The sequence below is a fragment of the Myotis brandtii genome, unplaced genomic scaffold, assembly GCF_000412655.1.
Source record: "Myotis brandtii unplaced genomic scaffold, ASM41265v1 scaffold165, whole genome shotgun sequence".
Classification (NCBI taxonomy): Eukaryota; Metazoa; Chordata; class Mammalia; order Chiroptera; family Vespertilionidae; genus Myotis; species Myotis brandtii.
In genome coordinates this window covers 16,558,825-16,574,775 of record NW_005356042.1, presented here as the reverse complement: position 1 = coordinate 16,574,775, position 15,951 = coordinate 16,558,825, and the positions used below count along the sequence as shown (strand labels likewise).

Sequence of the window (15,951 nt, the reverse complement as noted above, 5' to 3'; positions counted from 1 at the left end):
GAGACCAATGCTATGACTGATCCGTTTTACAGACGAGAAAACTGAAGTAAAAAGAGATTAAGTACCTTTTCCAAAACCCCACATTTAGCAAGAACTTACCAGGTGCAGGTGCAATGCTGAGTATTCTTACCTAGAAGAGCCCATTTGACTGTCCCGGGACCCAAGGTAGGTACTGTGTTGTCCCCATTTCACAGGTGAATTTGCGGCTCAAGGAGGTCAGACAGCTTGCCTGGGGTCACACAGCCAGGAGGTGGGAAAGGCAGAATTGGAACCCAGGTGCACCTATGGCAGCTCTCCTTGCCACGCTCTTCCCACTTCCTAGCAGGTGCCCACCCCAGTCACTGCTCAGGCCTGCCACCAAAGCTGTGCGGGCTGCACACCACACACCTGCAGGGCACCCCTCACACAAACTCAGTGCGAATGGAGCCCCGCAGGTGCGGTGTGGCAGCCCTTGCACTGGAAGCACATTGGTCTACACTGTCCACCCTCTGTCTCCTGCCTGGACCAAATGCCAGACCACAGAGTGATGACCACTCAGAGCCATCGCATCCCAATGCCACCAAGAGCAGATGCAACTCTCCCAGGAAGGGATCATCTCCACCCTCCTGGATCTGGCCGGGGAGGCTGTGCAGGGAGTGGTTAGGGCCACAGCCTGAGGAAGGTTCCAGTCCTAGCTCAGCCACTTGCGACCTTGAGCGCACACGTGGAGACATGTTCATGTGTATGTCCCCGATGCAGCCACTTCCCACCCTGCTCAGCTCTGAGAGGGAGCCGAGTTGCCTTACCCAGGAGGGACCTGGACCCTGCCCACAGCCTCTGCTTTACCGAGCAATCTTTCTCCTCCCAGTCCCATGGAGTCCACAGGGGGTGAACCTCCAGTCTCTTGTTCTCAGCAGCATTGATGACACCCCCAGGACATCCCCTAGTAAACTGTCTTCCTTGTCTCCTTTTGTCTTGGAAAAGGTTTAAATGGGATGTCAAAAAATTTGAGCCTAATTTCTCCATCAGCCCAGAAGAAGGATATATCACTACAGGCATGGAGGTTTCTTTAGAAGTGACCTACCACCCCACAGAGGTGGGCAAGGAGAATCTCTACAAAAACCTGCTCTGCTTCATCCAGGGAGGCCCTCCTCTGAGCCTAACCCTGTCTGGAGTCTGCGTGGGACTACCTGCAGTGAAAGAGGTCAGTAAGTGCTGCCCACAGAAGGGCCATGGCCAGAGTGTGCCTAGCAAGCCCCACAAGTGAACTCAGCCAGGCCTTCCAGAGACAGATGCTCTGTTCAAATAGTCCTCGGTGCCCACCTCAAATATTCAGACCTGCCCCCGCCCCACAGGGCCTTTGCACATGCTCTTCCCACTGCTAGAATGTTCTTTTTCCCTCTTCATTCAGTTAATTCTGATTCATTCTTCAGCTCTCAATTCAAGCATCACATTCTCAAGGAAGCTTGCCTTGACCTCTCTGGCTAGATCAAGTTCTGTTATAAGCCACGAGTGAAGGGTGAACGCCTTTACCATGTGTTGTTGTTGTTGTTGTTAATGGCCTTGGGTTAACCCTCTGCTAGCTCTGTTCCTAGAAACCTAACAGTGCATTGCCCGCTGTGTTCCTGGTAACACTGCTTATGGTAAAAATGATACGTGATCCCCATCTCTCTAATTGTGTTATTTCAAGAATGGTATGTAAATGGAAACATACAGAATGCTATACACATACATGAACAAATCTTGGCAAGAACACATGCTTTCATTTTCTTGGGTACTTAGGCGTGGATGGCTGGGTCAGAGGGTAGACATATGTTCACTTTCTTAAGAATCTACCAAACTGTTTTTCCAAAGTGGTTGTGTCATTTCACATCCCACTAGTGATGTCTGACATTTCTATTTGTATCACATCCTTATCAACACTTGATATGGTCTTTCTTTTTTATTTTAGTCATCCTAATAGACATGTAGTGGTATTTCATGGTAGTTTTTCATGTGCATTTCCCTAATGACTAATGATGTTGCAGATCTTTTCAGATACTTATTTGCCATCCATATGTATTCTTTGTTGAAATATTTGTTCACATCTTTTATTTGTAATTGGGTTGTTTGTTTTCTTAATATTGAGTTTTCAGAGCTCTTTATATATTCAGGACACAAGTTTTACATTTAGATCATCAGTCTGTTCATTTTTGTATGTAGTACAAGATATGGATCAAAATTCTTTTTACTTGTATGGATACCTAATTATTCCAGCACCATTTGTTGAAAAGATTATTCTTTCTCTACTGAATTGCCTTTGTACTTTGGTGAAAACCCAATGGATCATATATGTGTGTGTCTATTACTGAACTCTATTCTTGTCCATTGGTCTATTTGACTCTCTTAACACCAATACCACATTGGTCCATGTTGTTACATTCAATGGCCAGTTCTCACCCTCATCTTAGTTGACCTGCTGGTAGCATTTGACACCCTGAACAAGTACCTCCTTCTTCACACAGTTCCTTCAAATGGCTTCCAGGATGCCACCCTCTCCTGGTTCTCTTCCTGCCTGATTAGCTGCTCCTTCCCATCTCTTCTCATTCTTCTTAACATTGGAGTGTGCCAGTCAGGAATTCGTCCTTAAAGTCCTGCTTTTTTCTAAATGCACTCTCCCATCTCTTCTCATTCTTCTTAACATTGGAGTGTGCTAAATGCACTTACTTCCTGATAATTGCATCCAGTATTTTCGCCTTAAAAAAACTGCTAAACTGACAACTCCCAATATGCACCTCCAGTCTGAACTTTGCTTTGAACTCCGAACTTGTCATTTCCACCGCCTGTGTAAGGTGCCATCCTGATAATTGCATCCAGTATTTTCGCCTTAAAAAAAACTGCTAACCTGACAACTCCCAATATGCACCTCCAGTCTGAACTTGGCTTTGAACTCCGAACTTGTCAATTCCACCGCCTGTGTAAGGTGCCGCTTTTCTTCCAGACGGTAAATTTCACCTGCCAGGTGCGCTCCAAGCACACGCAGACCATCCAGCTTTCAAATCGCACCAACCAGACCTGGAATCTGCACCCCATCTTTGAGGGCGAGTACTGGGAGGGGCCCGAGTTCATCACTCTGGAGCCCCATCAGCAAAACAAGCCCTATGAGATCACCTACAAGCCCCGCACCATGAACGTGGAGAACCGCAAGCACCAGGTAGGCTGAGCACCCCATCAGTTCGTGTCCTGGCGTGACTGGAGGGAGCAGTGGTGTGACAGAGGTTAGGAGACAGAGCTTGGCAGCTCAGAGAATGTTCGAACGAGAGGGGACCCTATCTTCTGGTATCTTCACTCCCAACACTATGCAGATACAGCCTTGGCTGCCATCATAAACATACCCAGTTTTTTCATTCTGTTAATTTTCACTGTACATTCTATCATGAGCATTTTTCTATTTAATTGGGTAGTCTTCATGATAATCATTTTTTTAATATATTTTTTTTAATTTCAGAAAGGAAGGGAGAGGGAGAGAGAGAGATAGAAACATAAATGATGAGAGAGAATCATTGATCAGCTGCCTCCTGCACAGCCCCTACTGGGATCGAGCCCACAACCCAGGCATGTGCCCTTGACTGGAATTGAACCTGGGACCCTTCAGACCGCAGGCTGATGGACTAACTACTGAACCAAACCAGCTAGAGCGATAATCATTTTTAATGGTTGCCTAAAATTTTGAAAGAGGGTTTCATGATTTATTTAACATTCCTCAGGTGTTGAATATTTAAGTTATCTCCATATATTCCTATAAATGGTTCTAATATATATGCTTATGTATGTATGTAACATTTTCCCCTGGAGGGATTTTTCTAAAGTAAGCCCCCTTGTCTGTGATCCCTGGTTAAAACACATGGGAATATTGTTATGAATCTTGAAACAGCTGCTTCCCCAAAGTGTTAAGCTCATTTGCAGAGCCTCCGTTAATCCCGGGTGACTGCCATGCCTGAGAGGTGCCTAATAAAGGCCCCTCGGTATCATTCTGATTGCATTTCTTCCTCTCCTTAGGGCACCCTCTTCTTCCCCCTGCCAGATGGAACTGGCTGGCTATATGCGCTGCATGGGACTGCCGAGCCCCCCAAAGCCGTGGCCAATATCTATCGTGAAGTGCCATGTAAGACTCCCTACACTGAGCTCCTGCCAATCACCAACTGGCTGAACAAGCCCCAGAGGTAAGGGAGTGGGGCAAGGGGTTGGGGTGGGGGAGACAGAAGGAGGACTTCTACTGTCTAGCCTGGCCCTTCCCCTGGTCAGGGCCTCTGGAGGACATTGGCTAAAAGGGCCAGAGACCAAGTTCCCTGATGTGGCCAGGCATTGCCTGAACTCTAAGCCTCCAGAGACATTCTCCTATTCGTGCTCTCTGTGAGTGGCTGGTTACCTATGAATCTCCTAGAACAGTGCCTGGCCCAAAATAAGTGTTCAAAAAATATTAGTTATTACTATTGTCATAACAATAATCATGGTGGTTATTATTGAGTGTCCAGTCTTATTACCTAAGCCACTGGCCAGAGAAGGACATCCCTTGGACCTTGGACTTGCAGTGGAAATAGAGAAGAATGCATGGACTAGAGGAGCTTGAGGCCAAACAGCCTAGTCCCCTTCTTTTATAGTTCAGGAGCCAAAGATTGGGAGAAGAGGCCCCTTGCTGAGCATTGTGGGTCAAGGCCCACACCTAAGTTCTGCCAATAACTAGTCATGTTACCTGAGCATGTTATCTCCCGTCTCTTGGCCTCATTTCCTCGCTAGTAAATGGAGATGGTAATGACATGCACCTCCTGCAGACATCACAGGGATTAAAGGCCTGTAACACATGCAGAGCACGGACTCAATAGCTGGCACATAGTAGGTGGTCAGTAAATGGCAGTTACTGTTATTGTTAGAGACAGAGTGAAGGCAAGAACCCTGGACCCATGTGTTTTACATAAAATCAAGAGTAGAGATAGCACCTTTCGTTCCTTTCTTTGGGCAAATATCTCATTTTCTCTCTCCTCCCTTCTTGTGCTCCTGTGGCTCCCCCAGGTTCCGGGTCATTGTGGAAATGCTGAAACCAGAGAAGCCAGACCTAAGTGCCTCCTTAAAGGGCCTTGATTACATTGATGTACTGTCTGGATCCAAGAAAGACTACAAGCTGAACTTCTTTTCCCACAAGGAAGGACTATACAGCGCAAAGGTATCCATATGTCAAAGGCATTGCTCTGGAACCCTGGAGGTCTGACCCTGAGGTTGACAGTCCTGGTGTTAGGGAGTGAAGAAGTCCTCCAGAGCCAGCCTATCCTTATCCTGCTGGGCTGACCATTTAAAGTGACCTGGCAAAGGCAGACAGGTTCCCCAGGCTCTTTAAGATGAGACCAGATTGCAAGGCCGGCCAGCCATCACGTAGGCCCATGCCAAGCTTTCAAGGAAGAAGAGTCATGAAAACTCTTATGCAGTTTTTAACACTGGACTGGCAAATACCAGGCCACACAAATAAAATATCCCATTTTCTGAGTGCTCATAGAGTGTCCAGCATTGTGCTGAGCACTCAACACACAGAGCTAGTAATGTCAGAGTCAGGATTCAACTCAGAGTCATCTACTCCAAGACACCACGGGATCTTTCATATAGGAGCTGTTTTTCCTAATTCATTCATTAGTTCAATAAATATCTATTGAGCATATATGCCATATACTAGGTGCTACTGACACAGCAATCATCAAAAATAGACACAGTCCCTATTCTCATGGAACACCCAGTCCAGTGAAGGGAGATGGACATTAATCAAATAATTGCACTATGAATGCATTATTACAAAATGAGGTATGTGCTTTGAAGAAAGGCAGCATATGTGAACTCACAGGAGACGTCAGGGCTGAATATAATATATGGGAATTACCCATTTATCGATAGTATTTAAAACTATGTGGAGAATGGAATTACTTAGGGAAAGATTTTAATGTGAAAAAAAAACAGAAAGTAGGAACACATCTCCCCTGCCAGAAGAGATACTGGCAAAACCCACCCAGCAGCATGTCATCTCCTCTCCTACAATCACTGAGTTAGGCTGCTCCACTCAGATCACATTCACAAACAAGTTAACAGAGAACCTTAAAATCAAGGAATCACAAAATATCTGAAGGGGGGAAAGCCACCATAAAATAGAAATACCAGCTCAACAAAGAACTCCTGGGATAAGAGGTATTAAAGCAAACAGAAGACTTTCAATGAATATTATCAACTAGAGGCCCAGTGCACAAAAATTCATACATGGGTGGGGTCCCTTGGCCTGGCCGGTGATCAAGGCCTATCAGGGAGTGGGGGGGGGGGCAAGTAGGAGGGGGGGCCGCAGAAGGTTGGCTGTGGGAGCGCACTGACCACCAGGGGGCAGCTCCTGCGTTGAGCATCTGCCCCCTGGTGATCAGTGTGCGTCATAGCCACTGGTCGACCAGTTGTTCTGGTTGTTCCAGTCGTTTGGTCGTAACGGGCACTGAGGCTTTTATATACTAGTATATAGATATCCTTAAGGGAATGAAGGAAGATAATCATACCCATGAAATAAGAACAGACTGTTGTGGAAGAGAATCAATTGGAGACCCTGGAAATGAAAAATAGGATATTTGGAATAGAAAGCCGTAAAGGTCCTGGCCAGTGTGTCTCAGTTGGTTGAGTGTTGTCCTGTGCACCAAAAGGGCACCAGTTCAATTCCAGTTGGTCTGGCACATGCCTGGGTTGTGGGCTCGATCCCCAGTGTGGGGGCATGAGGAAGGCAGCTGATTGATATTTCTGTCTCACATCGATGGATGTTTCTCTCTCTCCCTCTCTCTTCCACTCTCTCTAGAATCAATAAAAACATTTTTTAAAAGAAAACCATAGAGGACAGCTGAATAGTGTAATGAACTCTGGGGAAGAATTATTTCTAAGTGAGAAGACAGAACTGAGTAATATCACCAGGCTTTAGCACATGAGTACAAAGAAATTGAAAGATGAAAGGAAAGAATAACAGGTGTTGGTGAGAGTGCGGAGAAATTGAATCCTTAGCTGTGGTAATATAAATAGTGCAGTCACTTTGGAAAACAGTCTGGCATTTCTTTATATGCTTAAACATAGAGTTACCATATGACTCAGCAATTTCACTCCTAGATATATACCCAAAATATAAACTACTTAGAATGATTTTCAACCTAGAACTCAAAACTATTATGAGAGCAAAATAAAGATACTTTTAAGATGCAAGGACTCAAAGTATCCCACCCATATACACAATCTTTGAAAAAAGTGCTACAAATTAAAACTTTTTAAATGAACAAAATTTAAAAAATAAGTAAATGAATCCAAGAGGAAAGTAAAAGGATATAATGAAAAAAGAATCTAAATTGATGGGTAATTTCAAATAATTGTTGGAAAGCAATCTGAAATACTTCATAGGGCTCAAGTTAGGAAGGGAAAGAATAAAATAAGGCAATGAAAATAATGTTCTCATTCTGTTGGAAGTAAATGGGGAAATATAGAGAAGCGTAGGGAGAAAATAGAGATTTTCATAAACTGTAGGTGTGAACAGAAATACATAAATAAATATATATATTAAAATGTAAGTGTAAAGACTTTTGAGTAAAAATGACAATGAGCCCAGATCACAGAATTTCTTTACAGTAATAAGTATTTAAATTGACAATAACAAAAAAAGTGTTTTAATCAACAATAACAACAACATTTTTAAAAATCAACAGCACCTTTGGTTATGATGGAGTAACTAGGCCTCCCACCATATAAACCATAAAGCTGGACAAAATGTCTGGGGCACGTCTTCTCAGTCATGGAAAACAAGCAGCACAATACTGCAATTCATCAGAGAGAAGGGAATGTATGAGCCCCATGATTGTCCGGGCTCTCTGCCCAGGGACAGTTTCCTGACTGCAGTGCAGTGAGCTGGAGTCTCAGTAAAGCGCAGCAGCCCCAGTGAGCTGAGGTGACAGAAATCAGAGTTTGGTGCAGCCGGAATAGCCGGTCCCTGCAGGGTAAGGCAGCAGAAAGGAGGGAGCAGGATAGGGAGGGAGTGGGCGTACAAAAGTCCATACAGGAGTTCCCCTCAACGTCCTTGGCTGAAGGTGGACTGCCCATGCACAGGAAGAGACTACATGAGACAGCAGCTGCTACAGGGGTGATAAGGACTGAAGGTGCCCTACATGAATCAGCGCCGGGGAGCACGGGAGGTCTGCCCCAGCCAGAGTGGAGAGGCTGCGTGAACAACACCTCCTTAACCCCGGTAACCCAGGTGAAATCCCTGAGAGGCCAGAAGAAAGCACCGTGTCCATAGGATAAGATCTTCTGAGGACCAGCCTGGAAAAGCCTTACACTAAAAAGTTTGGATAGCGAACCCCACCAAGTTGGAAGGTCTTGAGGAACACCGTGAGGTTTCCACATATCTGCTCTAACCAAGCATGAAACCAAACCTACACAAGTTTAAAGTGTCAGTGATTGAACTGCCTCCTAGAATAAAATCAACACTCGTATAAGGAAGATAACAGAATCCAGAATCTCTACAATGATCATCAACAGTGTCCAATACACAAACAGAAATTACTAGACTTGTAAAAAAGCCGTCAATGGAAGCTGACTCCAAGATGGGACAGATATTGGATTTAGCAGGCAGAGACCTCAAAGAAGCTATTATAAACATGTTCAAGAACTGAAAGAAAATATTTTAAGTAATTCAATAAAATATTATCTTAATGAGTGTACTGATAAAGAATGTCAGCAGAGAAATAGAAACTATGAAAAAGAACCGAATGGATACTCTAGAACTGAAAAGTACAACAAACTGAAATGAAAAATGCATTGGATGTGCTCGACAGCTGATGAGAGATGTGAGAAGATACACTGAACATGAAACAAATCAATAGAAAGTTTCCAATCTGAAGAACACAGAGAAAAAAGATAGAGGAAAAACAACCAGAGCCTCAGGAACCTGTGAGAAAAATATAAGGTGGTCTAATACATGAGTATTATGAGTCAGAAGAAAAGAAAGTGAGAATGGGACAGAAAATTATTTGAAAAAATAATGGCTGAAATGTCCCTGATTTGGTTTTTTTAAAATGATTTACAGATCCAAGAAACTTGGCAAACCTCAAGCAGTAAAAATATAAAGGAAACCATGCCTATGATCATCATAAAAACACTGCTGAAAACCAAACATAAACAGAAAAGCTTAAAGCAACCAGATTTAAGATCTATTACATACAGGGGACAACAATAAAAGTGCCCCCTGACTTCTCTTCAAAAGGAACGGAAGCCATCTACGAAGTGCTGAAAGAAAAAGAAATGATCAACCTAGGATTCTTTATTCACTGAAACTATCCTGTAAATGTGAGAGTGAAATAGGCATTTTCAGATAAAAGAACATGAGAGAATTCATTGCCAGGAGACTTGCATTACTGAATGCATTAGCGTTATTGGAATGCAAATAGGTATTCTTCATTCCGAAGGGAGATGATACCAGATGGAAACCTAGGTCTGCTGGAAGGGAAGAACCGCACTAAAAATGGTAAATAAATAGGCAAATATTAAAACGTGTTTTTCTTCTCATAACTTTGTTTAAAAGACAACTGTCAGCTCATAGCAAATATAACATTGTAAAGTGGACGTTCTTCTATACGGAGAAGTAAAAGGTCCGATGACAAAAGCACAAAAATGGGACGGACGGGTCAATGAAGTTCCAGGTCAGTAAGGCTACCACATTGTGCCGGGGGAAATGTGAGGTAGGAGGCATGAACGGTCAGTTGGAAAGTGGAAAGTGGTGAAATGCTCACTCTAAATTTTGACAATTTAAAACTTCACGTTGTCAGCTCTATAGCAACCATGAGAAATCTTTCCTTTAAAAAGATAGCTAAGAAGCCATTAGAGGAAATGAAATATATTCTGAAAGAGTGCATACTGACCCAACAGAAGACAGGAAGGTCGCAACAGAGGGATGAAAAACGAGACCAATGGAAAAGAAAGAGCAAGGAGGGCAGACTTCAACCCAAACATATAAATAATTATTTTAAATGTAAAGGACTGAATGCTCCAATGAAAAGACAGAGGGTGTCAGGAGCACTCTAAATCTAAACACAGGAAGAGGTTGAAAGTAAAAAGCCAGATACATTAAGAACTATGGCCACCTAATAATACGATAAACAACGGAAAGTGTTAAAAAGGGCAAAACAATCAAATAGACTCTACTTCACGAAGTAGACGTGTGAATGAGCAATCAGCACCTGAGAAGATGCTCACCATCATCAGTCATCCGGGAAAAGACCTTTAAAACATTTTTTAAAATATATTTTATTGATTTTTTTACAGAGAGGAAGGGAGAGGGATAGAGAGTTAGAAACATCAATCAGCTGCCTCCTGCACACCCCCCACTGGGGATTTGCCTGCAACCAAGGTACATGCCCTTGACCGGGATCAAACCTGGGACCCTGGAGTCCGCAGGCTAATGCTCTAGCCACTGAGCCAAACCGGTTATGGCCCAGGAAAAGAACTTTAAAAAGGTGAGCAGCCTGTCGATGACAAGTCAGTTGCAGGGGTGAGGGGACAATATACGACAGTTACAAGTGTGAGCTCCGGAACCAGTCCAACCAAATCCTGGTTCTGACACTTCTCTGCATGTGATGCTGGTCAAGATACTTCATGTTATTAAGCCTCTTTTCCATCATCTTAAAGAAACAACAACACAACAGTGAGGGGAATCATCATGTCACTTACAAACTGTGTGAATTAAACAATTAAGTACTGCTGGTGCCTGGCACACAGAAATCATTAAGTGTTAGATGCCATCGTCATCATCATCATCATCGTCATCATCATCATCATCATTGTCATCTACTCTGGCAACAACAGCATCATCATCATCATCATCATCATCATCATCGTCGTCGCCGTCATCTACTCTGGCAACCACAAGAATAGGAGTGAAACCCACTACAACATGAACCTCTCCAGGTCCTGCTTGTTCTCAGGGCCAGTCAGCTGTCCCCACTGAGGAGACCTTCACCTGCAGCACTAGCCAGGGCTGCTGTGGCCGCCAAAGCAAACGCAGGCTGTGTAACGTCCTCTCACCTGGGAAGAGCCAGAGCAGAGAATCTAAAGAGCACGGCCGGCTGGTGGGGATGCAGACAGGATGGGAGGGCCCACGTCAGCCTGGCACCCACGCTTCCCGTGCCCAGGCATTGCTCGCAGAGAGGATGACCCCCGCTGACCCCTCTCCTCTGCCCTGCTTCCTCCCACTCTCCCGTGAACTCAGGTGATCTTCCGAAACGAGGTGACCAACGAGTTCTTATACTACGTGACGAGTTTCAGGGTCATCCCTTCAGGCGTCATGAAAACCATCGAGATGGTGAGCCCCGTCCGGCAGAGCACATCGGCCTCCGTCAAGGTGGAGAACCCCCTGCCCTACTCAGTGACCTTCGCCACGGAGTGCAGGGTGCCCGACATCAACCTGCCCTCCCAGTTCGTGGTGCCCCCTAACTCAGAGGTAAGACCCCACTGCCCGGGGCCCCTGATAGCTGTGACAGAGGCTCTGCCCCCAGGGCCGCTGGATCCACGTTCCGCACCCCTGAGGTCGGGCCAGCCCTGGCAGGGGTCTGTAGTGTGCTTGACCCTTGACCTATTTTTAGATTCAAACAGATTCCAGATCTCGAAATACCTGGAACAGAAGTTGGGAAGAGGACAGGGGAGGAAAAGTGGGCTGGTTTGGGCAGAGGTTCCCGGGGCTCAAGATCAGTGTGAGCACTGCAGTGTGAAGCACCATCTCTGCCACCCACCTGCTCTGAGGTCCCTGGGTGGCAGGGGAGAAGCGGGACCTGCAGCATCACCGAGGCCCCTGTCTTCCCTCGCAGGGCACATTCTCATTCGAATTCCAGCCCCTGCGAGCTGGAGAAACCTTGGGGAGACTAGTTCTGCACAACAATGATCTGGGTTACTACCAGTATGAGCTCAACTTGAAGGCTCTGCCAGCGCTGCCTGAAAAGCCCATCCACTTCCAGACTGTTCTTGGCAGCGGCCAGAGCATCTTTGCCAAGTTCATCAATTACACCCGGCAGAAGACAGAATACTACTGCAAGGTGAGCAGCCCCGGCCCCACCCCAGGGCCCTTCCCTTGCCGGAAGGCTGACCTCAAGAACAATGGGAGGAGGACATAGGGTGCGGCACTGTGAACCTCGGGGGAGTCAGTGCATGATAGAACCTGGGAACTCCCAGCTAGACGGAAATAGTACGAGGCCTGGGTTCTTCCTTAAAGACTTTCTATCTTAACAAGCTGGGAGGAGGGGTGGGGAGATTTGCTCCCCAGCGCATGCTCCGTAGTCAATCAAGGGGGACAGTAGAGCTTAGTGGTCATGAGTATAGGCTGTGGAAGCCAACAGACCTGGATTTGAATCCTGGCTTTACTATATTCTTTGTTTTTAATATATATTTCTATTGATTTCAGAGAGGAAGGGAGAGGGAGAGAGAGATAAAAACATCCATGACAAGAGAGAGTTTTAAAAATCTGCACGCCCCACACTGGGGATTGAGCCTGCAACCTGGGCATGTGCCCTGACCGGGAATCAAACCGTGACCTCCTGGTTCAGAGGTCGACGCTCAACCACTGAGCCATGCTGGCTGAACTTTACTATATTCTTTGTATGAATAATTTACTAAATCTCTCTAAGTTTATCTCTACAGGGTGATAATACCCTGACCTTACAGGATTTCCATGAGGATTTTTAAATACATACATAAAACCATTTTCATAGAGCCTGGCCCACGGTAAATGTCCCATATATGTTACCTAATATATCAGTTGGAATGTAGGCTTAACTCCTGAAACAGAAACCCAAAATGACAACAAAATAGACGTTTATTCCTCTCTCAGATAACTGTGGGCATAAGCAGTTTGAGCTGGAATGGTAGCTCGATGACATCAGCCTCCCAGGCTCCTGTCCCGATGCTCTTCCCTCTGTAGAGAGTTGCTTTGGTCCACATGGACCAAGACAGCTTACGGTGACACCCACATTTTAGCCAGGTACAAGGGAAAAGGGCGGGGGGGGCGCCTGCATATATCATTTCCACTCACATTCCATTGAACAAAACTGCATAGCAACAAGGGGAGCTAGGAGATGTAGCCTTTACACTGGGTGGGTGTGTGCCCCGTCAACGTCAGAGCTACAGTCAAGGGACATAGAGGCACTTGGTCAGTCCTATCAGTCAGGAGAAGCTAGATTATGCTGTAATATACAAAGAGCCTCAATCTCTCAGTGGATTAAAAGCACAAAGGTTTGTCTCTCGTTTGCACTGTCTATGCAGTGAGGCTCAGAAGGGGACTCTGCTCATCACAGCCACTCAGGGATCGAGGCTGACGAGCAGCCACCATCTCACGTGTTTCCGGGCACAGTACCAGAGGGGTGAAAAGTCCCTACAGGGACTTGCATGGGCAACTGAAGACACTGGTGTGGAAGTGACACCTTTCACTTCTCTCAACTGATTGTCTAGAACAGCGGTTCTCAACCTGTGGGTCGCGGCCCCTTTGGGGGTTGAACGACCCTTTCACGGGGGTCGCCTAAGACCATCAGAAAACACATATATAATTACATATTGTTTTTGTGGTTAATCACTATGCTTTAATTATGTTCAATTTGTAACAATGAAAATACATCCTGCATATCAGATATTTACATTACGAACACTGGTAGGGCTTCAGAGTGATGAGCCCTAATGCTCACTAGAGCTTACAGCTTTCCCTGCACTGGGAAGAGAAGGCAGAAGGTATGAGTCCCATGGCTGTCACAGGCAGTGTGACCATCCTAGAGGTCTAACTCTGCAGGCCCTCTACCCTATAAGCCAGTGATGGTGAACCTATGACACGTGTGTCAGAGGTGACACGCGAACTCATTTTTTTTGGTTGATTTTTCTTTGTTAAATGGCATTTAAATATATAAAATAAATATTAAAAATATAAGTCTTTGTTTTACTATGGTTGCAAATATCAAAAAATTTCTATATGTGACACGGCACCAGAGTTAAGTTAGGGTTTTTCAAAATGCTGACACGCCGAGCTCAAAAGGTTCGCCATCACTGATCTAGATCATGCGGTCTTCCATGTGTATGGAAGGAAAGAAGAGCCGGTTATGGGGAGCAACAGCAATGACTGCCACACTAACATAATCCAGCCACATGTCTTTGGGCCTCATTTTCTTTATAGTAAAACCAGAGGCCCAGTGCATGAAATTCATGCACCGGTATGGTCTCTAGGCCTGGCTGGCGATCAGGGCTGATCAGGTTCCCGGCCTCCCTGCCTCCCCGCCTCCCCCTTCTCCTGCTGCCGCCACTAGTCACCCGCCATGTTCTGCACTGCCCCCTGGTGATCAGCGCACGTCATAGCGAGCCATCAAACTCCCATTCTCCTGGTCGAATTCCCGAGGGGACACTTTGCATATTAACCTTTTACATATATATAGATAGGAATAACTATTAAAAGTGCTACGTATCTTCAAGGGAGTTATATAAGGACACACAGCTTTTTATAGCCTGCTCGACCGAGAGTGGAGGGACTGGGGATGGACCTGGGCTGCTGCCATACCCACCAGGACCCCGTGTGACCCAGGTGTACTTGTTCTCCTTTCAGTCCGACTGTGTAGACTTCCACACGGAAAAGGTCATCAGCGCGGCCGCGGGGGCTCAGGGCGGCACGGAAATCAGTGTGGAAGTCTATTTCGAGCCCAGCCACCTGGGGGACACCAAGGGCACCCTGAGCCTGTCATCCGTTGCAGGCGGAGAGTATATCATCCCCCTCTTCGGAGTGGCTGTGCCCCCAAAGCCGCAAGGTCCCCTCCAGATCCGAGCCGGGTACAACATAGTCATCCCCTTCAAGAATGTCTTCTACCACACAGTCACCTACTCCTTCATCGTGGAGCACCCAGCCTTCTCCGTGCGGGCCATGGACTCTGTCCGGCCCAAGAAGATCAACAACATCACCGTCTACTTTGACGGAAACCCATCCGGCAGCAAAACACCCATTACCAGCAAGCTGATCGTGTCGTGCCCTCCCGGCGAAGGCAGAGAAACAGGAGTTAAATGGGTTTATTATCTGAAGGGGGTCACCCCTTAGTTGTAACCAGGGTCAATTGCATCCAGAAAAAGCCGTCTCCTCCACTTTAATATCTATATATTGTTCTAGCCTGGTGAATAGAGAAAATAATCAGAATTCTAAAGGTTCTGTGTTATCCTCCTCATTCACTTCTGTCCATATTATATGTATTCCGAATACATGAATGAAATATATATTCCATATTAAATGTGGTAACTATACAAAACAGAGCTATATTTTACTTTGCAAGGGCAAGTCTCTGAATTTGGTTTCTTAACATACCCGCAAAGCTCAAGTACTATGTATGTAATCCCCCTTTTTAATAAGACCACACGGGTGTCACACTCATGGCCTTCTGTTGCACAGAACTTGGCACCACAGCTTCTTTTTAAAAATCCATGATGGCTTGGAGAGCCCTTAGACCTGACTCTATTTTGATTGGGTATTTTATTTTGCTTTCACTATTTTCAAAGCCACGAACAGATAAGTGTAACAACAAGGCATCATACAGATGCAGATGAGTTACAACTGTGAAGTGATGGCCAGTGTGGAACCAGGAATATCAATTATCCACTGGTCTAGAAGCATCTAAGCATGGCAGGCCAGAGGTGAGCACAGAGAAGGCCATGGTGGCCATTGGGCTTAATTCTCAGCACCACTGATAGTCCAGTGATGAATAAATAACCTCATTTAGTTGGCATTTTCAAGATAGAGAAAAGAAGCCACCTCTTTCTGGAAACTGCTGAACTAAAGGTAGGACAAAGATTGTCTGGGGCCTTGAGTAAGAAGCTGGTTTCTTAGCAACCTAGTCCAAAATGTGATCTCAGGAGAAAAGAGTTCCTCTGGTAAAAAAAAAAAAAAAT

The 15,951-nt window shown here is 45.5% G+C and overlaps 2 protein-coding genes across 2 annotated transcripts in view; both read left to right on the top strand.

Moving 5' to 3' along the window:
• HYDIN (HYDIN, axonemal central pair apparatus protein) overlaps window positions 1-15,411 on the top strand; it is an 84,651-nt gene extending 69,240 nt beyond the window's left edge. Inside the window, exons 41-47 of the mRNA XM_005862644.2 lie at window positions 964-1,183; window positions 2,960-3,172; window positions 4,018-4,181; window positions 5,029-5,179; window positions 11,267-11,497; window positions 11,862-12,086; window positions 14,627-15,411. Of these exons, the coding sequence (XP_005862706.2) occupies window positions 964-1,183; window positions 2,960-3,172; window positions 4,018-4,181; window positions 5,029-5,179; window positions 11,267-11,497; window positions 11,862-12,086; window positions 14,627-15,109 (1,687 nt within the window). The 3' untranslated portion in view covers window positions 15,110-15,411. The remainder of the gene's footprint in view (window positions 1-963; window positions 1,184-2,959; window positions 3,173-4,017; window positions 4,182-5,028; window positions 5,180-11,266; window positions 11,498-11,861; window positions 12,087-14,626) is intronic.
• Window positions 15,412-15,682: 271 nt separating this feature from the next.
• Window positions 15,683-15,951, top strand: part of VAC14 (Vac14 homolog (S. cerevisiae)) — a 98,692-nt gene continuing 98,423 nt past the window's right edge. Inside the window, exon 1 of the mRNA XM_014536803.1 lies at window positions 15,683-15,696. Coding sequence (XP_014392289.1) covers window positions 15,683-15,696 — 14 coding nt within the window. The remainder of the gene's footprint in view (window positions 15,697-15,951) is intronic.